This window comes from Canis lupus, chromosome 23 (genome assembly GCF_011100685.1).
Source record: "Canis lupus familiaris isolate Mischka breed German Shepherd chromosome 23, alternate assembly UU_Cfam_GSD_1.0, whole genome shotgun sequence".
NCBI lineage: Eukaryota > Metazoa > Chordata > Mammalia > Carnivora > Canidae > Canis > Canis lupus.
Window position 1 is genome coordinate 12,293,976 of NC_049244.1, and position 24,734 is coordinate 12,318,709.

The following is a 24,734-nucleotide window of genomic DNA, read 5'->3' on the forward strand; positions in this document are numbered from 1 at the left end:
GTATGCCCAGATTTGAGTGGGCCTAATGGCAGTGTTCTCTCATTGATATTCTTTTATTTAATTAAGTAAAACATGAGACAAAACAGTTATTTTTATAAAATAAATGTAGCCCAAAAATGTTTTTTATTTTCCCTCAATTTTCCCCTTTGCAAAAAAACTGCCACCTATCCTTGATCTCATGCAAGCTTCATTTTCCAGATGAACTGACCAGTCCCAAAGAAGTAAGCCTCCTATGAGACAAAGTGCAGTCTTTTACAATCAGGGCTGGAGCAGGGGCTTTGGGTGGCAGCCCCTTCCCAGATTAGGTCACTGGCTCTGGAACCAGACTGCCTGGGTTCATGTCTTGGTGCTACCCTTGTTAGTATACTTGTTTCCATTACCTGTAAAATGTGATGATAATATGAATACCTATCTCATAAAACTGGCATATAGATTAAATGAGTCAAGAGAAAGAAGTTCTTCAAACAGTCCCAGGTACATAGTGAACACCAAATAAGTTATCATTGTGTGTGTGTGTATGTGTGTTTCTTTTTCCTGGAAATTAGCTAGGTTTAGAAGTTACAGGGGCAAAAGTCCTTTCTTGTCTTGAAGTTGCTGATGTGGAAGGAAAATCACAACTCTCTAATCAAGCCAAGCAAGGGAGCCTCGCTAGGTGGTGGCTTAGAAGACAGGCAGCCTGGGATTCTGCCCACAGTGGGACAAACAGCTCCAGTCTCCCAGGACCCAGCAGATCTTACTTGGAGAGGGACACTGTGTGCCTGGAAGTTCTAGTGGTCTGTGCCTGTCACCTTTGCCCCCAGGCTTATGTCAGACCAAATTCCACTGCCTGGAGCCTGACTCTGGATTCAGCCAAGGAAAGCAGAGTTTGACCAGGTCTAGCATGCAGTGTTACTCACAGGACTGACATGTGGTTTTAATCCAGCCCTCTGAAAATATGCGTATGTATTCCCTTTTACTCTAGTCATGCTTTTGTTATGAAAATTATTTAACTGATCTTTAAAAAATGGAACAGAAACTCCAAATTCAAAATCTCTGCCAGTCTCACTCAGAGCCTGAGTAGTGATGAATCTGTGATCAGCCAGTGGGGATTGTTTAGTTTGAAAGAGAGCAGAGGTTGGGGGACAAAGTGGAAGGGCCTTTGACACCTTTAGTGATTACTCCAGAACCAAGGCCAAATATGAGTTTTATTATACACACACACACACACACACCACATGGCTTCCCTCTGCCCATTCTCCCACCCAGAAAACTCCCACCAAGAAACACTTTGCAAATGCTTTGTAATGTTATCTGTTTTGTTGGAAGAGGAACCTATGACCTGTGTCTTCTCTCCACCTGCCCTGCCCAGCATGTTATCCCATTATCCATGGCAGTTTAGTGGAGGACCAGGGTTTTGTCATCCTTCTGACACCTCAGAGTTGAGAAAAGATGGCTTTGCTTTGCCTCTGTCTCCACCACTACATTCCTACGCAGCAGTCAGTGAGAATCACAGCTGTTAAGCACGGGGATGTCAGGGTTCAGAGCAGGGCATTCTGGAAGGTGGTCTGGAGAAGGGAGATCTAGGGCCCAAAAGTCAATCCTGACTGGATTTTCCCAAAGTGGATGAACATTCCTTTCCCTGTGATCCTTTATAAATGAAAAAAAAAAAGTCTCCTGCTGGCTGGTACAATACAAACTGTAATCAAGTTCTTTCCTCCAACTTTTTTGTTTCTGAAATTGTCTTGGTGCAAAGGCCACCGGGTTTCTGTTGGAATTCTTCAAAAAAGTCCTTCTCAAAAGACCTCTCTGGTTTCCATTTAACAGAAGTCTCTTTGATGCCATCTGCCCATCTTATGAAAATAACTTGTTCATGGGATATATTTGTGAACAGGGTGCAGTATTAGTATCTTCATCATAACCTGAGCCTATCTGTAGTGACAACGCTATGCCCTTATTAGTCAAGGGACGGGCACTATATTTCATTGCTAAACTGCCTTACTGTTACCTGACCAAGGGCACACATTGAGCCCAACAGAAACCATCAAAGGATCTGTATTAAGTTCTGCTATGATAATGCTGCATAACAAGCAACCTCCCAATCTCAACATCTTACAATATACATCTATGCCTATGTGTAGGATGAGCCCAGTGGATGTGGCTGGTTTGGCTGCAGGCTGGGGATTGGATTCTGGTTCCCTCCAGGTGCCCAGCCTGGGGCATATGCCTCCGTAGTGGAGGATGGGTTTGCAGGGAGGCAAGTCAAACCATACAAGCATATTCAAAGCCTCTAGTAGGATGTAGCATATGTGATGTCTACTAACATTCCATTGGCAAAAGCAAGTCATATGGCCAAGGTCAACGCCCGTGGAGAGGTCTATTCTATCTTCAGTGAAACCACGGCAAAATGAAGAAGAAGGAAGAATAGTGAACAAATAATACCACCAATGACACTGACCTTTACTTCATGTTGAAGAGTGGTCCTCCACCCTCTGTGGAGGCAATGATAGGGAGTTTGGTGGTGGCTATCTCCAGCCCAGCACAGGTCCCCGGGTTCTCAGTGGGCTGGGCTCTTTTCAACTCTCCTGGCTCTCCTTCTCACAGTTGCTAAGGAACCCAAATCCAACTTTTGTCAAAATCTCAGTCTTAAAAAAACAAAACAAAACAAACAAACAAACAAACAAAAAAACCTCAGTCTTTTTCTTTTGTCCCTCCACATATTTCCTTTCTGGCTCCTACTTTTTCTCTCCTCACCTTCCAACATGCTTTTTTTTTTTTTTTTTTTTTTTTTTTTTTTTTATGATAGTCACAGAGAGAGAGAGAGAGAGAGAGAGGCAGAGACATAGGCAGAGGGAGAAGCAGGCTCCATGCACCGGGAGCCCAATGTGGGATTCGATCCCGGGTCTATCGTGCCCTGGGCCAAAGGCAGGCGCCAAACCGCTGCGCCACCCAGGGATCCCCCAACATGCTTTTAAGCCAAGCAAATGCTTCCTTGATATCTTGATATCTTGGATGGAACCTCTGTAGGATGAAACCCCTTCCACTGCCAAGGGGTCTCCACTTGGCTTACACTTGAAGTTTTATTATAAAAGAGTTTCTTGTTCCACCTCTACCTTGAGCTGTGCTCCCAAATACACCATTTTTTACTCTGACATTACAACATGCCAAACCCCGAAAAGGAGGGGGCATTTTTCAGATCCCAGAAAGGTAAAGGGAGTTCAGAAAGAGAAGGCAGAAACATTGATCCCACTGCTTATTTAAATGTACCAAACCATGTGGTGGATGGACCCTTTACATATTTTAACTTCACTTACTTCTCATGACAATCCTTGGAGGGAGGAGTTATCTCATTCTCTCCCTGCCCATTTTATGACTGAGGGAATGGTCCGGAGAGGTTGTGTAACTTGCCCATTGTCACACAGCTCAGCAGGGCAGAAGCTGATCGAGAACTCCGCTATGTTTTCCCTAAATCCCATTTTTTTCTAGCTACCCTCTTCTTCAGACCTCTTCCTCTGCAGGTGTAGGTGGATGTGACTGCCAGGCCAGTGGGCATCTTCTCTGAGGAATTATGGGAGGAGTCTTGGGGAAAGGGTGGGTGCTGGGGGTTAGAGGAGGGGAGGAGAAATAGAGAAGCTATAGAAATAGACAGTGAAGGTCACACCACTCCTCTTCCCTGCCTGCCAGTGTCACTGCAGGGCAGAAAAGATAGTGTGAATGTTTTGGATGGGGAGAATGGGGGTGGGTTCAGCTGGCAAGGGTGTGGTGATGGAGTCTGTTGGATCTCATAAGCAAACTATCTAGTATATCATGCATCACTCCCCTTTCCCCTTCTCTAATGTCCTCTTTGTTATTCAGCTGAATATTTCTCTTCAGAGGATGTTTTTTTCTTTCAGTTTGATCAAAGCTGCTTTTCTTTTCCTAAAGCTTTACTTGGGTGGCCCCGTGGGGACAGCTGCTCGTGGCAGGTCTGAACCTTTCTCTCTGCAGAACTGCACAATTGCCAACTTTCACCAGGTTGTCTGAAGCCAAGTAAGGCCAAGAAGAGGATCAAAACAGTCTGTTTTCTTCAAGCATTTTAAAAAAGATGATTAATTTTTCCCTAGTGGTATCCAAAAGTTTGAGAATACAGATTATGAATCCAACATGAAAGCATATTTTTCTTTTTAGAAGAAAAAAAAAACCCCAAACAGATTTCTTTCTCTATGGCCACTTATCCTTTTAGTTTTAATTCAAAATATTGGAATTCTTGCCAGCTGTGGAACCTTGGGCAAATGTTAGCACTCTGGACCTTTAAGTTTTCTCAGCTATAAAATAGGAATGAAATCATTTCCATTTCCCTCATATGCGTGAAAATTAAATGAGATAATACCTCATATTCTATGAAAAGTTAATATCAGTAAGGAATGGGACCCAACGACTTCATCTCTCGGTGTCTCCTGTATAGAAATCCTCACAGTTATCTCCAGAGCTGCATGTGTTGCATCTTCAGTGCAACATTATTTGTTGTAATAAAAATTGGGAATGATTGAAATATTCTTCCTGTAGAGGAATGGTTATAAATATTATGGCATATTCCTACTGTGAGCTATTAAGCAGCAATTAAGTAACTCCATATAGACAGATACAGAAAAAGCTTCAGGACATCTTGGTTCTCTCTTTTATGCTAAAAGTAATTACTGTGTAGTATAAGTGAACAAATAATCTCCCAAAAGACATCCATATCTTAATCCCTGGAACCTGTGAATGTTACTTTATTTGGAAAAATCAGTCTTTACATATCTAAATTAAGGATCTTGAGATGGGGAGCTTATCCTAGATTATCCAAGTGAGCCTTAAATGCCATCACTCCTGTCCTTATAAGAGGGGAAACAAAGAGAATTCTGATGCACACAGAAAAGGAAGAGGCATTGGAGCACCTGGGTAGCTCAGTAGGTTAAGTGTTTGCCTTTGTCTCAGGTCATGACCTCAGGGTCCTGATATGGAGCTCTCTGCTCAGCAGGGAGTCTGCTTCTGCTTCTGCCCCTCCCACCACTCATGCTCTCTCTCTCTCTCTCAAAAAAATAAATAAAATCTTAAAAAAAAATAATAAAATTCCCTACCCTAAACAATTAAAAAAAAATAAAGAGGCACAGTGACCACAGATTGGAGGGATGGAGACTGAAGCCAAGGAATGTGTGCAGCCACCAGAGCTGGAAGATTCTTCCCTAGAGCCTCCACAGGGTGCATGGCTCTGTTGGCACCTCGATTTTGGCTTAGTGAAACTGATACTGAACACGTTTCTGTTGTTTTAAGCCATTGGGTCTGTGGATATTTATTATGGCAGTCACAGGCAATTAATACATCGTGACAAATGTGCATGTCTTAATGCAAAGAAAAGAAACAGGCCTGGAAAGATGTACATCCAAATTATTGATGGTGGCTCCCGCTGAGGAGGAGAAAAGATGTTCATATTTTGTTTGATTTTCTTAATATTATTTGGATTTTCCACTGTGCTTATTTATGCATGTATTCTGTGTGTGTATGTCTTTTAAATAGTAATAAAGGCCAAATTAAAAATATATCTAAGGACAAAATTTAGAATCTCACTTCAAAAGGATTATCAGGTAAAGACATCTTAGGGGGTGGTAAGAATCATCTGTTTTATAGAAGGGAGGCTCATTTCCACACTTCTCAGAATTGTCCCTCTGAAGGATGGTGACTGAGCATTTACCCACTGACTTTTGTCCCCTTTGGGCTGAGGATAGTCACCAAAGGTATTGACTTCCCCTGTGCCTCCCTGCAGAGCAGACAAGAAAGTAAAGAGTGAATCAAACACTTTAGGTGTGAAGCTGGCAGTGTGCCAGGGACTGTCCACTGTGGGGGCAGCTAGAATCAGTTGGGGGCCAAGAGGACCAAACATGGAGCACAAAAAGCATCAGAGAAAGCTCCTGCAACCTCAAAGAGGGAAGAACCCTAGAACTGGAGGAGCCTTCTCACAAGCAGACTTGTAGCGCCTTAGGCCAGGGAACAGTGTTGGTCCCTTTCTGAAAATCCCTCTTATCTAACAGCTTGTTTCATACAGAGCTTTCTGTGTGGCAGGCACTGAGATAGTCCCAAGACACAACAGCAAGTGAGCCAGTGTCCCACCCGTGTGAATCAACAGACTTTAAATGATCATATAGTAAAGCGTGAAAGGGCATGCTCAGGGAGAAGCAGCGTGTTGTAGGAGCACATAGCTAGGGCATCCAGCCCATTGAGGGGCCTCTGTGGAAGGCTTCCTGGGGAAGACCTAAAGAATGAGAATAGGGGGAAAGGAATGTTCCAGGCAGAGGAAACAGCATATGGGAAGTGGAGAGGGTCTGGTGCTGTCCAGGAATTAAAAGAAGATCAGTATGGCTCAAGCACTTCAGGCATTTAGACTTTCTCCAAAGAGGCTTTGAGGGATATGATCCTGTGTGTGGTGAGTGGATTGTAGAGGAGCAGGGACTAGAGGAAGAGACCAGTTAGGTGTCTAGTAGAGAAGGAGGCACTTCAGCCTAAGTAGACACAGAGTGGCTAATGAGAAATAAATGGATTCCAGAGATGTTTGGGAGGAAAAATTTGCAAGACTTGGGTGTATGGGGCAGAGGGAAGGGTGGAATGGAGATCAGGCCCAGATTTCTGGCTTGGATATGTGGATGGATGGTGCTACCTTTCAGTGGATTGGAAATAGAAAGAGGAGCATGTGTAGAGGTGAGGGAGATGGTGAGAAATTAGATAAAGTAGAGAGTGTCGGGTGGATCTAGTTATCGGTTGCCCTCTCTCTGACTCCTAGAAATCTCACTCTGATTGGTGGGCCACCACTCTTCCTGCTCCATGACACTCTTTAAGGGTGGTCTGTCTCTTGGGAGTGTTAAGTGGCCAGCATACCTGGAGGCTGCACTCAATTCCCACAAAGCTAGTGAATAGATCTTCTGAAAATGTACACAAGGAGCACTCTTGGACTTCCCAGAACTGTATGGGGGTTGTGGCTCCAGACCACAGAGGTTGGAAAAAGTTGGTTGTTCTGTGGCCTGGCCTAGTCACTGCATTCTGTAAGGGCATGTTCCTTTCTTCTTAAAAATGTGCCACTAAGGACTATTTCTATGAACATGGCTACATAGAAAGAACTCTGCATTCTTGCCACTGTCTCCTGGAAACCATCTGAAAGCAACAAAGAGAATGGAAGACAAAATGCAAATTCCTTTTCCTCTTTTTGAGGCAGAAGAGAGGATACATGGAGAACCTGGTCACAAGCCAGATTTGCAGGAAGCAGCCTGGCCACTATTTCAAATGCAACTTAGGCCCTTCTATAGGAACCTCATTCAATTGACTCATCTAACTCATAAAAGGAGTTGAGCATCCACAAAGAGACACTCTAAGAAAAAAAAGGAACAATGAACCGCAGAGTTTATGAACAGATGAAGGTCAGTCACCCTTTGAAGTAGGTGAAAATTTTGAGCAGTCGCTTCACTATGAATTTTTTTATAATAAATTTATTTTTTATTGGTGTTCAATTTACCAACATACAGAATAACACCCAGTGCTCATCACCCTCAGTGCCCGTCACCCATTCACCCCTACCGCCCGCCCTCCTCCCCTTCCACCACCCCTAGTTCATTTCCCAGAGTTAGGAGTCTTTATGTTCTGTCTCCCTTTCTGATATTTCCCACACATTACTATAAATTTTTAAAGTTTAATGAAAAAAGACCCTCTATGAAAGAGCACCAACAAAAAGAAATGCAAGAACTCAAGAAAAAAAATGGTAACATAGCCAGAAGAGGTGAAATACGAGCTGGAAAGAAATAGGGAAAAGTAGAAATTAAGAGGAATTTGGTAGAAATGAGAAAGTACACAAAGGTGAATGAATATTGGGGAAAACAATCTGCCAAGTAGAATATAAAAATAAGCAAAATGAGCAAATAAAAATGGTTAGAAAGGATTAGAGAGAAGATGAAAGATATACACAGGGCAGATAAGACACCCAACACATGTAATTCAAGAGCCTAAAGAACAAATAAAACAGTGGAATGGAAAATATTTAATATTTAGTCTAAGAAAACTTTGGTGAAATAAAATATTTAAATAAGGTATTCTAACAAGGTATGCCCAGAAAAATTGACCCAGGAAAGTCAACACTGAGATATATTCTATAACATCATTGGACTTCAGAGAAAACAAGATCACCTCAAACCTGTCAGAATGGCTCATATCAAAGAGACAAGAGATAACAAGTGTTGGCAAGGATGTGGAGAGGAGGGAACCCTTGTGCACTGTTTGTGGGGATGTAAATTGGTGGAGCCACCACAGAAAACAGAATAGAGGTCCCTCAAAAAACTAGAAGATAGAACTATCAAGTGATCCAGCAGTCTCACTTGTGGGTATTTATTTGAAAGAAATGAAATCAGTGTCTCAAAGAAATGTCTGCACTTCTATGCTCATTGCAGCATTATTCAAAATAACCAGGATATGAAAACGATGTAAGTGTCCACTGATAGATGAATGGATAAATATGTATATTTGTGTATATATATATCAATGTATTTATATATGTATTTGTATACATATATATAATTTGTATACACATATGTGTGTGTGTATATATATATATATATATATATATATATCAATAGCATAATATTCTTCAGCCATAAAAAAGAGAAGGAAATCCTGCCATCTGTGACAACATGGAAGAACCATGAGGACATTATGCTAAGTGAAATAAAGCAAACAGAGAAATACTATCTGGTATTATACGGTACCATTTGTATGTGGAATCTAAAAAAAAAAAAATGTCGAGCTCATAGAAACAGAGAGTAGAATGGTGGTTGCCAGGGCCTAGGAGGGGGCAGGGGGAATGGGGAGATGTTGGTCAAAGAATATATAGACTTTCAGTTATTAGGTGAATAAGTTCTGAGGATCTAATGTACAGCAGGTGACTGTAGTTAATAATACCATATTGTATACTTGAAATTTGCAGAGTAGATCTTAAGCATTCTCAACACATACATAAACGTAACTACGTGAGGTGATGGGTGTGCTAAATAACTTGATTGTGGTGATCATTTCATAAAGTATACACATATCAAATCATCACATTGTATACTTCAAATGTGTACAATTTAATCTGTCAATTATATTCAATAAAGCTGGAAAAAGAATGTAAAGAAAAATAAAGAATTCTTACGGCAACTAGGCAGGGTACAAAGTCCCATCTATTCAGTGGAGCAGGATCCACAAGTGAGTCAGAGAAAGAAGCCGTGCCAAAATATTTTCTTTCTAGCTAAACTTCCCTTCAGGTATGAATGCTACGGAAAAATAGTTTTGAACATGCAGGAACTCAGAGAATTCTGTTCCCATGCGTACTTCTTGAGAAAATTATGCATTTCTGGCTTCAGTCAACCAAGAAATAATGAAAAACTAGGGCAAAAGGGACAGGAGTATGCAAAGAATGTACTTCACTGAAGAACCAAGACCTAAACAAATATGAGCATTGGACTAATGGGCTAGAATGTATAAAATTTTATATCCTAACAATATAAAAATGATACAAATTTGGAAGGGGAATCAGGGAAAAGGTGGGAGAAGGAAGAAACTTGCTACTCATTAATAATATTTAAGAAACAAAGATTATCTTTTCCAGATGAAACCCAAGTTTTCAGAGCCCACATTTACGAGGAAGATCTTCTCTAGGCTTTGTCTCCCTGCCCTGTGGCCCTGGGGGCCTTGACTGGAGTGGAGGGGTGGGGGTGCTGGGGCTCCACGAAGTATGCTATTCAGCATACTGTTTCTGTCTGCCTACCCCTCTGCCCTACTTCAAGCAGGGTGTTCAAGGTTGGGTCTCACAGCTGCATAAGCACCTTATAGTCAGGTGTGAAGAGGTGAGGCCTAAAAATTTGCTTTTCTGACAGACTCCCAGGTGATACTGATGCTACTGATCCAGGCACAACATGTTTAAAAGTCACTGCCCCAGAGCGTGCCCTTGCCAACACATGTGGAGCTGGTGCTACCACATCTGTGTGCTAAGAAAGGCCAGGGCATCCAGCTTCCACTTGAGCAAGTGGGGCAGACAAAAGTACCCAGGCACAGACTTAGTCACATGGCCACACCTGGCTACAAGAGGAACTGGGCAAGGTCATCTGTAGCTGAGAGCCTTGTGCCCTGGAAAATGGAAAAGCGTGCTTGTGGGAGACAATTAGAGACCCACGGAGAGGGCCCTAGAACTCACATGGGGATGAAAAGAGAACGGCCAGCATTCAGTGATGAGGGACAGATGTTAAAGGGATGCCTATGGTGTCTGGTGACAAGTGTCATAATGGCGGTTTATTCAAGGGGAAGAAACCCAGGCCGAACTGCAAGTATCAGCAAAGGCTCCCCTGGGAGGCAAAGCTCAGCTTTGAAGCAGGAGCATAGTTAGCTGTGGTTGCCCATTCCTCCCTTGAAGGCAGCTAGGTGTATTCCACCATCTCGTCTCTTTGTATACACCCCAGATGTTCATTCACTGTCCCAGTTGTTTTGTGGATTGGGTCTGACATTTTTCCCAGGTCTCAAACTTTCTTTTTCTATCTTGTCCCCCAGGCGTCTTGGCTCTGGAGAAAACTACGTGGCAAGAGGCGGTTGGTGATAGCATTCTGCCTCTTGATGACTCTGTCTGTGGTGACTGTCACCCGCTTCCCCCCGCAGCATCCAGCTACTGGCCCAGACTCTGGTCCCATGGAGCTCCAGGAGGTCATGGAAGCCCCTGGCCCCCACAATCGGCAGGCTCTGAGCTCCAGCTGGAGGCAGCAAGCAAGAGACCTAGGGTTCTGGAAAGGCTGGGCCTTGCCCAGGAATTCCATCCCAATGTGTGCTGAGGAGCAAGGCCACAGAGGGACAGTGGACAGAAGCAGGAAGTCCCCAGTAGGGGACAGTAGGCATCCAGGGAGGGTCAGGAGGGACATTACTTTGGCCTCTCTAGGAGATTTGAGACTCAGTACTTCACGTCTTGTGCTCCTGAGGGAGGATGAGGTCAGGAGTCCAGGAACCAAAGACTTGGGTCCTCCCTGGCATGATGATCCTATCGGAGAGGCACAGAATGACACTGGCACCCTGGTTGGCCCCCTCACAGGACCTGACATGACAGCTTTACAGGCTTGGAGAGCTGCTGCTGGACTAACTCTCCGGCCCCGCCCAGTGGAAGGCAGGAATCTGCCAGGAGCTAGGAACAGAGCTGTGACTGGTAGGCCACAAGCAGGGCATCCCACCCCAACTGCAGAGGCTCGTCGGTGGCCTGGCTCTGTTGGGGAGCTGCAAGGATCTGTCTGGTGTGATGCGGAGAGCCCTGGGATGTTGACCAGCTTGAGGACCAGTGGGCAGGTTCCCCCATGGTTCACAGAGCACGATGTGCAAATGTTCCAGCTGTTGGCCAAGGGAGAGGTGGTGGGCAAAGCCAGGATTCCTGGCCATGGGCAGGTGCTGCAGGTTGCCTTCTCCAATGAGGGTGTTCTTCAGAACATGTCTTCTGGGCTCAGCCATCTCTGCTCCCAGGGGCTCTGTGGCCTGATCAAGAGGCCTGGGGACCTGCATGAGGTCCTGTCCTTCCATGTGGACCGAGTGCTGGGGCTGCGCCGGAGCCTGCCTGCTGTGGCCCGAAAGTTCCACAGTTCCCTGCTGCCCTACCGCTACACAGATGGTAGCACAAGGCCTGTCATCTGGTGGGCGCCTGATGTGCAGCACCTGGGGGACCCAGAAGAGGACCAGAACTCTCTGTCCTTGGGCTGGCTGCAGTACCAGGCCTTGTTGGCACGTGGCTGCAGCTGGCCAAGCCAGGCCTCCTGCCTGGGCATCCACTACACTGAGTGGGCACGCCTGGCACTCTTCGACTTCCTGCTGCAGGTAGGTGGAGCTGGACAAGGGGAAGGTGGAGAGCAGTGGAAGTATGTGGTTGGGGATGAACCTGGGACTGAGGAATTGCCCTCCTGAGGATGGTTGGTGACTCCCCCTCCAATCCTTGTCTTTTGACCACCAAATACCTGTTTTTGTTATTTTTTCTGCCTCGTGTTTATCCATCCAGTGGTGGGCTAGAACCACCTCAGATGGGCTTACAAGAGCTGATTGCCAAAATTTTCAGGAATATTGTGACCCAGTTGAAAAACACAAGTATTATTAAAAGTGGAATAAAATCAGCTAATAATATAATATATTAGAAAAAAGTAATAAATACTCAGAATTCATTAATTCCTAATGATTTCACTATTATCTGTGCTTTTTAGGTTACTTGCATTTACATAATAAATATTATATAATGATGAGCTATTGCACATCTCCTGTCAACTCCATATTCAGTCATATTGGTAACTTGAAATTGGCCCAAGGTGGCAGTATTTACACCATGGGAGTCAGCAAATGCTGCAAATCAGGACTCCCCACTATTTCCAAGAGGTAGTTATTAAACATTTATCAGCACGTCACTGTGGATAACATTTTATCCTTGAATCAACAAGGATTCAGGATGGGTACCTAATTTTAAAAAGAAAGCAAGTGTGGTAAGAAGGAAAGACTCAGGAAGATAAAGAGATGATTTTTGGACACTGGAAAATGAGAAAGAATTCAGCCACAAAGCCAGCTGAGGTCCCTGCTGTGCACGAAGTTAACCCTGAAGTTTCTGAGGATCCCAGGAAAGGACTGGGCAGGCAGGGCACAGGGTTAACTGGGGGCTGCAAGCATTGGCTGTTGACTAACTAAACAGTGTGGTTGTTCTGGGACCTGTGCATTGGATGTCAGCCATGGAGGCATGTGTGCAAAGATGTCCAGAAAGGCATAAAGGCAAAAAAAGGGGAGAACAAGCTCAAAATGGGTGGGTATGTGTACTAAGTGCAGACTGAGCCAGCCCCCATTTCTGTAGGGATGCTTATTGAAGAAAGACACCAAGAGGAGCCCTTAGATTCACCAACTAGGGTGAGTGGATGAGCCACAAGACAGGATTCAGGCAGCCACAGGCTGATATACTGTATTCGGTCCATACAGGGTTGGTTCACAATGTGTTTTTAGAAGATTCTTAGACAACATGTAATAGTTTGGATATTTCCCATAAAAATCTAGCTTCCTTTGAAACATTGGATGGTTGAATAACATTAGGCATCCATTCCCATATGGCAGTCATCAGCCTAGGCTGAGTAGCCGTGTCTGATTCAGAGGCTGCCATGCTCTCTTTTGGGGCATATCCTCTATCTCCTTATTTTCTAACATCCACCTGCTGCCCTATCCCCAGAACCATGAATGCTACCTGTCAGCAGCTGGATGTTTGTTTCCAGTTAGTGGGCTAGCCGGTCCCCTGAGGTCCTCCAGTCTGTGTCCACAAAGGCAGTTTTGTGGAAAGAGGAGTGTAGAGCCTAGTGGTCAGCATGGGCTTTGGTATCTCCCAGACCTCTTCCTGCTGTATGACTCTGAGAAGATTCCTTTGCCTCTTGGAGATTCACTTTTCTTACATCTAAAATGGGACTGGATGTCCTGCCCTCACCCCCTTGGGTCTGACCATTATAATGTGTGGTAGCTTCTAATGGCCAGTGCCTGCATCTGTGGGCTTGCTCTGAGTGACCTGTGACAGGCTGGGTGCTGGGGAACTAATGCTCTCCAGGTAGTGTGACCAACCACCCAGCTTGGGGAAAAGTTTCTCAGACTTACACCCCTGGGCAAACAGAGAAGGCTGGTTATCTCCTTGCAGGAGCAGCCTCCAGTGACTGATGGGAGCCAGTATATAAAAGCCCTGGTTTCTGGCTAGATTAGTGCATGTTGTATGTGTCTTTCAGAGTCCCTTACTAAGAGTGAGCCCTGATTACTCGGAGGGTAGCACATGCACAATAATATGCAGGCACAGTCCCCAAAACTTTATAGGAATTAACTCATCCAATCCTCATGGCAACCTTACAAGTGAGATACAGTATTTATCCCCATTTTAAAGTTGAGAAATTAAGGTCAAGAGAGGTTAAATTACTTGCCCAAGGTCATGGCTGCTGGAGCTGAGATAAAGCCTTGGTCTGACTTCAGAGCTCACCTCTTAATCACAGAGTTACTATTCAGTTGGTCATGAATGAGTCAGGAAATGGGGACTCTTGTAGGGATGCCTTGAAGCCTTAAGAATGGATGCATTTCCTTGCAAAGTCCCAGTCTAGCTGATGTGCACACCGCAGTTTTCTGCTTCACACAGGGCCCCTCTGTCCATCCCCCAGAGTTGCTGTGTGGGACTCTTCTCTTCCTCAGGTACCAAGCCCTTGTGGGGACAGAAGCCTCAGCAGCCAAGGCACACGCAGGTTGGGTGTGTGGTCAGACACTACTTGGCTGGCCTTGTGCCACCTCTTCCTTGTTTGCTGAACACCAGTGAAGTCAAACACCCCTGTCTGGCTGATGCTGCCTTCCTAGAAGCCACTAGTAAGTCACAGAGAGGCGAGGTTTCAGGATGTGGGTTTCCCAGCCAGGAACCCAAGGTGTCTTCTGACTAGGAACTGAGTACAAATTCAGTTTGTATACAGCTCACTCTGTGCTAGGCTTGCTCATTTGCTTTGTGTTATCCAATATAAACCTTTTCTCTATTGTGTTTGTGTATCACAAATACCATTTCCCCAACACAAAATACACAAGCACTACACACATACACATTCTTTGTACTCCCCGCAAATCTTATCCTATGCTTTGCAAATCCCATCTAATACCTTGTACTAGTTAGTGAGCTGAAATGCTAACAAACCTCTCTGAAGCTCAGTAGCTTAAAATACCAGTTATTTCTCGCTCCAGGGTCTGTGGATCAGTGGGACTCAACTGAGCTTAGCTCCACGCTGTGATTTGGGTTCAGGTCTGCCTTTTGTTTCTCATTCTGGAGCCCAGGGTGAAGGGGCAGGAGTATCCAGGACAAACTCTTCTCATAGGAAATGGAAGAAGCCCAAGAGCTCGACCAAACTGCTAAAGCACATTTAAGGCCTCTCTACCAATGTCACTGCTAGTATTCATTGGCCAAAGCAAGTCAGTGCCAGGAAGGAGAAGTACAGTTTGCTCAGATTGGAAGGGGGAGAGGAGCAAATATTTGTGGGGCAATAACGAAATCAGTTACATACACCCAAACACACACATTGCACACTTATACATGAGCCCTATGTGCCCACGTATGTCACAGCCACCCACACATGCATACCATTCACCTGAACCATACACCCACATATACTCCATATCATGCCCAAACACTGTTGTGGGCAAGGGGAGCTCAGTCCTCCTGAGACCTTTGAGGGAGTGTGTAGGACATACACCAGAGTTGTCTCACCTGAGGGCCAAAGCTGGGTTATTTACCCACTAGCTCCCAACTGTCAGTGGTTGAGACTGCTCATGAGGGCGTTGACCTCCTGGCACTGGTAGCCTGGCCCACGTGCTTGCCAGCCAAACCAGATCCTTCAGCCAGAAAGGGGCTAAGGCAGAGAGCTGCAGCACTTGTAGAAAGCCATTGGTATGTACAGGAACAGTGAGTGCCAGGGGAATAGGGGTGGGGTACTAACAGCATCTGCAACTCATTATGAATAAGTCAAGAACAATTTTTGGCAGGCCAATATGACCAAGATGGTGCTCTCAGTTAATAAACTGGTTTCTCTACGAAAGATAAATTACTAATTGTGAGTAGGTATCTCCACCCCACCCCACCCCCAATCCAGGCTGTATCATAGGAAGAAGTAGGACCAAGAGAGAGTCCACTACTTCTTGATAGATCAGTGAGAAGCTGGTTCTACTCAGGGGGACAAAATGGGTGGGAGAGTGTGTATGTGTGTTTGTTGGATAGGGCTCATGAAACAGCTTAATATCACAGGCCACCTGTAACCAGGGTTGCATTCACTCTGGTAAAAGGTAGAAAGTCCCTCTCCTCTTGACAGTGATGATGACACAGCCAAGGCATGGGCAAGAAGAACTAATGACCATCACATTCACTGTAAGCCAAATCCAACCTGAGAGGAGTTGGGTCTTTGACCCAGAGGCCAGAGTGAGAACAGGAAGTGCTGGGGGGTTAGGCACATTTCTGTTTTTTCTCTTTTAAAGGGGCCTCTTTCTTCACATGGTGCTTCCTCTTAGAGGGCGTGTGATTGGCTATGTGGTGGGTGAGATGTGGAGAATTCAGACAGACTGGGAGTTCGTGATGTTGGCTCATAAAAGTCTTTCTGTAACTTCTGCTTATGAAGGGCCTTCACATCCCCAAGAGTTGAGATCCAGGAAGCTTTACCTGCCACCATCCTGGCCCAGGTCATCATCTTTTCTTACCTGGACTAGCCCGACAGCCCCTTGATTTGTCTCCCTGCCTCCACTTATGTCCCCTCCAATCCAGTCTCCTTACAGAAGACATCCCCCAGGCAGACCCTCAGTCCAGGATTCTGGTGAGGTCTTTTATCTGGGAGACGATCTCAGGAAATACCTGAAGGAACATGGGAATTGAAATGGAAGGACAGGCAGCCAGTAAAGGGCATGCTATCAAGCAGGTCACCATGCAGGTGACTCGGGCTTAGTTCCACAAGAAAATTTCTGAGAAATAGTATAAAATACATGCTCTTAGTGCACCAAGAGGTGAGGGACTCAAGGTATTTATAGCCAAATATCCCATCAATCTTTGGTTGAGGGCTGGAGGTATGGATTCCCTGGAATTTGGAGAAAGCCCCCAGACAAAGCAATATAGCAGCTGGAAGTTGGAAGGTGAGCTATGAAGTTCAGAACTGTTCAGACACAGATAGCACACTTCTACTATCATGAATCAGATCATGTCACGCTTCCCCCCATTAAAATAAGGTAAAATAAGATAAGGCCTTCTCAATGCCCTCAATATCAAGTTCTTCAGGGACCTTCAAGGATCTGTTCCCATTTCCATCTCTTGGCACCTGGCCTTGGTCAGTTTCTAAACACACCCAGCTTCTTCTGGTACAGGGTCTCTTGCTTGGACTTACTTCTGACTCCTTCTCCCCAGGCTTCAGCCCTCCTGACCACCCCTCATTATTTTTCTCTTTCTCTTTCATGGCATCCTGTCAGTCCCTTCCTGATTCCCAGCACAGTACATAAATATTTTATTTATCATATGCCTCGGTCTTGTTCATCACCACATCCTCAGCACCTAGACAGAGCCAAGCTCTTAGTTTGATCCTAGAGAAGTACTTGTTGAATGAATGAATGAATGAATGAATGAGTGATGAATGAACTTCCAGTGTCTCTGTATGATTTCCTATCTAGGCGTTGCTGTGTTTTGCTTCCTCAAACACCACTTCTTCCTCTAGACTGAAAAGAATCCCAAGGCCTTCTATATTTCTTACAGGATCCAGAATAGAATCATAGAGGTAGGGCAGCCCGGGTGGCTCAGCTGTTTAGCGCCACCTTCAGCCCAGGGCCTGATCCTGGAGACCCAGGATCGAGTTCCACATCAGGCTCCCTGCATGGAGCCTGCTTGTGTCTCTGCCTCTCTCTCTCTCTCTCTCTCTCTCTCTCTCTCTCTCTGTGTGTGTGTGTGTGTGTGTGTGTGTGTGTGTGTGTGTGTCTCATGAATAAATAAATAAAATCCTAAAGAAAATCATAGAGGTAGGAAACATTTGTATGCTCTTGCCTTCTGGCTGTTAATTAACTTAAACTTCCAGGACAGATGACAAGGTCTAGTGCTTCCTGATGTCCTCAACATATTCTTAGCTTCATTCTACATATGGGAAAACTGAGTTTTAGAAGAGCTAAGGAACTTGCCCACAGTCACAGCCTTGTTTCATCCAGTGCAGTCTGGCCACAGAGTGCATGCTCTTGCCCTCTTTGCTGTACCTAACTGGCTCCAGAAAAAAATATTTATTAAGTTTCTTCTGGGTGGGACTGACCCATTTCCTTTCCAAGGAAATTTTTCAATTATTTGTGATCCTGTGTGCATCCCTAATTTTGAGTTCAAATCTATGGCTTCAATTCATGTATATCGCCTCTAGTTTAGCCTCTTTGGGATATCAGGTGTTCAATCAATTAGAAAGGATCTCAGAGGGGATCCTTGGGTAGCTCAGTGGTTTGGCGCCTGCCTTTGGCCCAGGGTGCAATCCTGGAGTCCTGGGATCGAGTCCCACATCAGGCTCCCGGCATGGAGCCTGCTTCTCCCTCCTCCAGTGTCTCTGCCTCTCTCTCTCTCTCTCTCTCTCTCTCTCTGTCTATCATGAATAAATAAATAAATCTTAAAAAAAAAAAAAAGAAAGGATCTCAGATCTGCCATCAATGCTGACCTTTCAGGCTTCCTATTACAGACATGACGTGTCATAATAGCCACCATTTATGAAGTGCCTACACCTATCTGGCAATGTCTGGCTGAGACCACACATATGGACTCATGTAAGTCCTATGACAGGCCCAAGTGATGGGAGCTGTATGTCCCCCATCCCCAGTTCACAGATAGTGCAGCCAACTCTGGAGATCTGAAATACCTGCCTGGGCAAGGGTGTTTAAAGGGTGATAGTGAGTACCTTTACATATATTTAAAAGCAGGGCCTCCATCAGGGTGAGGTATGAGGGGCAGAATTCTAAGATGACCCCCACAGTTCCCATCCCACTGGCATCAAACCCTGCTCTTGAGAATGGGTGAGACCTGCAAATATGATCGACTAGCATTCCAGTAATTAATTAAGTTACCAATCATTTAACTTTGAGTTGATCAAATGAAAGATTATCCTGGACGGGTCTGACCTAATCAGGGAAGTCTTTCAAAGGAGAGGAAGCATCTGAAGAATTTCCCGCTGGCTTCAGAAAGCAAACAGCCATGGTCTGAATTGCCTGATGAAAGCGGGGGGGGGGGGGGGGGGGGGGGGGGGTTCCTAGGAAGACTCTGAGATCCCTGGGATCTAGTCCTACAACCACAGGAATACTTTCTGCCAACAACCTTAAGGAGCTTAGGGGATGACCCTGAGCTACAATGAGACACCGCCCCTGGCTAAAATCTGGAATTCAGCCTGGTGAGACCCTGAGCAGAGAACCCAGCAAAAATGTGATGGATTCCTGATCCACAGAAACTATGACATAATAAATAGGTTCTTTGCAGCCACTAAAGCCCTGGTCATTTGCAGTGCTGCAATAGAAAATGAATTTATGAGCCCAATGTGCAAACATTTTAAGGAGGTGTACTGCCTTGTACTACACGACTTGGACAGTGAGTGCCTCCCTTGGTTTCTTCAGCCCCACCCTAGCCCTGTTCAGATATTTTTAACTTTTTTTAAAATTGTCTATTCATTGCCTTTGCCCCATTTCCTTCTTGATTGTTGGTCTTTTTCATAATGATCTTAAGAGCTTTTTATAGATGACAGCAATTAGTCTTTTGTTTTACTGTATTATAGTATTTCAGGTTCAGTTGTCATTAAACTTTGTTTATGGTCTTTTTGCTATGCAGAAATTTTTTAAATGTTATGTTGTTAAAATTATCAAGCTTTTCTTTCATGATTTCTAGGTTAGTATACATTTTAAAAGGTCATCCTTACTTTAGGACTATTTTTGAAAGTTTCCCATGTGTTTTCATCTGTCTTTGTTTTTTGTTTTTTGTTTTTTGTTTTTTTTTTTTCATCTGTCTTCGATCCATCTGGAAGTTATTTTGGAGTAAGGGATAAGATGCAAAAAAACAACGATTTTTTTTTTCAGATGGCAACCAAAATGTCTCAGCACATTTGTTGAATAATCAACCTTTTCCTCCATCTGAAATGTTGCCTTTACCATATAGCCAATTTCCATATGTATGTAGGTGTATTCCTGGGCTCTTTTCTTTTCCAGTAAAGGTTCTGTCTATTTATATGCCAGAATCACAGTTTTAATTGCTGTGCTTTATATTTTATGTTCATGACCAGTAGGGCTTGGTCTTTCTCATTGCTCTTAGAATTTTCCTGATATTCTTGCATACTATTCCCATAAGAAATTTAGAGTCAGCTTGTCACTTCTACTTCTCAAGTCCTCTTGGTTTATTGGGATCCAATTAAATTTGTGCGGACCATAGAGAAAATTTACATCCTAAAATATAAAGTCATTCTAGACAAGAATTGTATATTGTCAGTTCATCACCCACTCTGAACCTTCCCAGGTATAATCTGACACAGGCTGCTCTATGCAGAGGGCAGTGAGAGACCAAAGAAAGAAGCAGTCACTCCAGCGTGGTAGGTGGTAGGCTTAATAAACAAACAGAACTTACATTCAAGACTTGCCTTGGGTGGCAGCAAGACAATACATCTTGGTAGCCACCCAACAAATCTTAGAAGTTTATAAAGTGGCCTTAACTGGGTTCAGTCATGTATACCATGCAGGTGTTCTCCCCATCACATCACCATCTCAGAGCCATGTCCCTGGAGCAGCCTCTGGGAGCAGGGAAGACAAGCCAAACCCATATTCCAAGGACGGGGGCAAGGGTGAGAGCCCCCACCCCCACCCCAAGTGTCCTGGGTCCTGCTCTCAAGTCAATAGGCAGTCATGTCCTTACAATGACCTTTCCCAGCACATATGTCTCTCCATTTATTCATCTTCTCAGAAACATCTTGATGTCTTCTTCACTGTCATGTGGGGTTAGTCCTGGGCAGTTCATCTTCCTGTGGCCATTGAAAATGGGATCTTTTCTTCCATTATATGTTCTGGCCTGTTGCCCCCAGTCTATGTGGAGGCTATTATTTCTGTGTATTAATGTGGTTGCTGGCCACACACTAACTCTGCGTTGCTTCTAACACTTGCTCAGTTTATCCTCTGGGTTTTCCAGGTATACCAGCGTATCATCTGTAATGAATGCCCTTGGTCTTCTCATTGCCTCTTCATTCATTCATTACATTTGCTGACGGCTCCAAGGCAATGGTAAATATTAATGGGCTGATGGACATGAGTTGTTGCTCCAGATTTGGGACAGTTCCTGCTGTTTCACCATGAAACAGCATACTGGTTTTTGATTGAAGATCTGTTGAGGAACTATTCATTATTCCTGCTTTATTAAGAATTTCTTTGGTCAGGAATGGATGCAAAATTTTATCAAATGCCTTTCAAGTATCTGTGGAAGAGGTCACAGGATTTCCCCTCTAATGTATTGTGTTGGGGACTTTTGTGGAAGGTGTTCTAAGGGTGACTCACCCTAGCCTTCTCAGTTGGAAACTTTTCTGCTGTGGTGGATTTATCTTTTGACAGCTGTGGTTTCTGTGTTAATGTTACAATTAGGACTGTCTTTTTAGATAAGATCTAGTTCTTTTCAGTGCATCTCCTTAAAGCCCGTTAGCCACTCTATTCTCACTTCCTAAGCTGGTGTCACAACTTCTGGCTGCAGGCTTGGGGCAGATGCAGCATCCAGATGTTCCTCCTGGAAGATTGCCCTTTTTCAGGACACATGGGGAGCACTCCGAGATGAGTCTTCAGAGGAAAGTGGGAGCAGTGCCCATTTTCTTAACCCACTCCTCTCCCACTCTGACCTCCCCAAAGAAGCCTCAAGAATTCTCTAATCACTAGCTGGTTAGGGTGGGACCAGACATTGCCCTCTGTGCAGGGAGATGCTGCCACCCTGTGGCAATCTGATCCCCAGGCAGCGAGTCTGCCCAGGTGAGAGCTATCCTTTCCACCCAGAAGGACCCAGGTCTGTGACTGCTCCTAGCTTGGGAGAAGGAAGGTCCCTGAATGGGCGGGATGGGCCACCAGGGAAAGCAAGTGGCCCTCTGGAACCCAGCAGACCCAGATAAGGCACTGGCTGTGGAACCTGTCTTGCCCCAGCGGCCTGATGTGATCAGTCAGAGGACTCTGGCCACCCGTCCTGCCCTGTGCTGGCTCCTCCCACACCTCCCCTCTCCCACAGCTGGACCTGCTGTCCCTTCGTGGCAGACTACTGTGTCTTGCCCCATCCAGCTGTCCTCTTTGGGGGGCCACAGAGCCAGGCCTCCCCCTGAAAACTTCCGGGGTTGGCATCTTGGGCAGGGAGATAGGGTGTGGTGGGCAGGCGTTAAGTGATCACAGTCCCTGTGTGGTCAGCCAGCCACGCACTGCAGTCACTAATTTGTTCACTCACAAAACAAAACAAAACAAAACAAAACCCTCAACTAAGTCTCTGGTTGTGCTAAACAAGTGCTGGGTGCTGGGGATCAGACTAAACCATGGCTTCATCTTTGCCATCAAGGAACGTGGAAGCTCTGGTGCCACAAAACATGTGCTGGCCACATAGCCCCACTTACTGGTCAGAGCCAGACTGCTCAGCTCTGAGTCTAGGCACTACTTCCTTGCTCTGGGATCTTCGGCACATTACCCCAGCCTCTGTGACTCAGTTTCCACATCTTTGAAGTGGGGGTGGTAGTAATGGTATTTACATCTTGGCTCCTGGGAGGGAGTAAACGAATTGTCATGTGAAAGCACTGAGTGGCACCCAGCACAAAGTAAGGGCTTTACAACCACTTAAGTAAATATGAGCAAAAAGCTCCATCTGCATAAGGATCGTGCAACATTGCTGGGTTGGTCAGAAAACCAAAACTGCAAAGGTCTGTCATTTTTTTTCTTGGTAACTCCTCATTTTTCCGAAAAGGGGAAAAAGAATCAAATCCTGAAGGCATCTGGGAATGAAACCTAATCTTGGTCTTGTTTGGCTGCTCGCCTGCTGCTGTTGAAACTGAATTTCTCTTTAGTGGAAAAAAAAATAACCAGACGGTATGAGTGGCAAAATAATCAAACTGGCAACTGGGCCTGGCCAGACCCTTCCTGTTAAACATTCAAATGGGTATAGAGTTTGAGAAGCCAGGAATATTGTATGGGCCAATATTCCTTGTGGCTTTCTCTGGAAATAAGGAGGCTGCTGCAAATTGAAATCTGTGCAGAATGGCCCAGAGTTGGGGTCGGGAAGAGTTTGGCAGGAAGAAGGAGGGCTTAGCTGGCTGTGTGTGAGGCATAATGTGAAATCCAGAGCAGTTACCATGTTTCTGCTTGCCAGAACTGCCCTGGCATTTACCCGGCCAAGGAGAACCCAGCAGGTGGGTGCCTGTCACACAGAGATGTCCGAACTCCAGAAACTAGGCATACCCACAAGAAGAGAGTGGAAAAAAAAAAAATAAAAGAGAGAGAGAGAGAGAGAGGTGACTGTGTTGTAAGACTTTATTTCAGACTCTGCTTCTCTGGCCTGTAGCACTGGGTGAGGCTGGGGCTTCCTGGTGTGTGTGTGTGGGTGAGGGAACCTCCAAGATTCCTGGAGGTCTTTGGGCCTGTCGCTCCCAGGGCAGGCACAACAGAAGGCTCTTCCGACACAACCACCCCCTGTGTTACATGTGTCATTATTACCCTATGCAGGCCTCAGGGCAAGCCCATAGGAGTACCACTGTTCCATTTTGTTGATGTGAAAACTGAGGGGTGTTGAGGTTAAATAACTTCCTCAGGTCATATAGCTAGGACATAGTGGAGGGGGGCACATGATACAGGCTTCAAGTGGGTTTGAAACCAGTTGGAAGACTGGGAGGTGTCTGGTGGCAAGCTGCAGGTCTCTATCCTCAGCCCTGCCCTGGTCAACACTTGTATTAATAGCCTGAGTGAGAACCTTGCAGCCAAAGTAGACTCTCACACAGAGTCCTGATGTGATTCACCTTCTACCATTCCTGAGTTCAGGGATCAGTGCATTGCCATCTTCCACTGGTCACTCCTGGTCCAGGGATAAGCCTGTGACCTGATTTGGTTGAGTCAGGTGAAAGGGAAGGTTGTTGGAGGAGAGGTTCCTTTCCCTTCTGTCTCTGTCTCTGTTTCTCTCCTCCGTGTCCTCTCCCTCCCCCAGCCCCCTGCCATGAACAAGGGAAACAGGTACCCACAGTTGCCACCTGCAGGCTTCCAGAAGTAAGACTGGGATGTTAACATGGAGTCCTTACCATGACAAGGAGCTGCTAAATCTCCAGCCTGCCCCATCTTGGGACTTGCTGCCACAAATGATTTTGATTTTCCTTATGGTTGAAGCCACTTTGAATCAGGTTTTTCTGTTACTTGTGGCTGTTGTTACCCAAAGCCTAAGCAGCCTAAGCAGTGATGGTCCATGTCCAGGGTCTTGTTCATGGACTTACTTCATGAACAGGGAGGTAGCTGTTTGCCACCCTGGCCAAGCTGGGCCAGTGCATTGTCTCTGGGCTAAACCTGCCCTTTTTTAGTAGTACCTGTGGGTGTCTGGGCCACCATCCCTGGAAATACGACCTTACGTGGCCTCAACAGAGTTGCCCTCAGCCTGTTTGGGGTGGTGGTCTAGGCCCGACATGCGACTTCTCTGTGTTGAAATGTTGCAGAACAGAACACGTTTTGAGACAGCAGTTGGGACTGTTGAACACTCCCATTCCTGGATGTCTAGTTTTGTGAGGTTGACTGAACCATAGTTATTTTCTTGTTTGTGTTGGAGGAGATCAGTTTTGTATTTCTTCAGAACATATGTGAATTTTCCTACAAAGGAATATGGAAATGGAGCTTGACCTCTTACTGGTCAGCACTGAGCTGGGCTGAGTAGACTGGGGGTGGCTTTGATGAGTGCTATATCCTGGAGGTGACAGATTTTCCCCCACACCCCCATTTGTAGAGAGGGGTGGCTGCCAGTGGGCAGAGGGAGGCAGGATGGTGGTGTTGGCTCTGGTTGGCTGAGCAGTGACCACAGAAGAGAGACATGGACCATCCAAACACCACCATGCCTGTTGCTGCCTCAGATGTCATGGAGGATGACAGAGCCCAACTCTGTTGAGGCCACGTAAGGTCGTCTTCTTGTTCTTCCCCTTCCTCCTCCATAATTTTGAAAGCGATTCTCTAGCCTTAATTAG

At 45.3% G+C, this 24,734-nt stretch overlaps 1 protein-coding gene across 4 annotated transcripts in view; it reads left to right on the plus strand.

Moving 5' to 3' along the window:
* Positions 1-24,734, plus strand: part of GASK1A (golgi associated kinase 1A) — an 82,692-nt gene that overhangs the window by 51,141 nt on the left and 6,817 nt on the right. For 3 of the 4 annotated variants that reach the window (XM_038570605.1, XM_038570604.1, XM_038570603.1), the window contains one exon: positions 10,552-11,847. In XM_038570605.1, coding sequence (XP_038426533.1) covers positions 10,615-11,847 — 1,233 coding nt within the window. In that variant the 5' untranslated portion in view covers positions 10,552-10,614. Of the gene's footprint in view, positions 1-10,551; positions 11,848-14,211; positions 14,380-24,734 lie in introns of all 4 variants that reach the window. The other variant, XR_005376895.1, reaches the window with a different exon arrangement.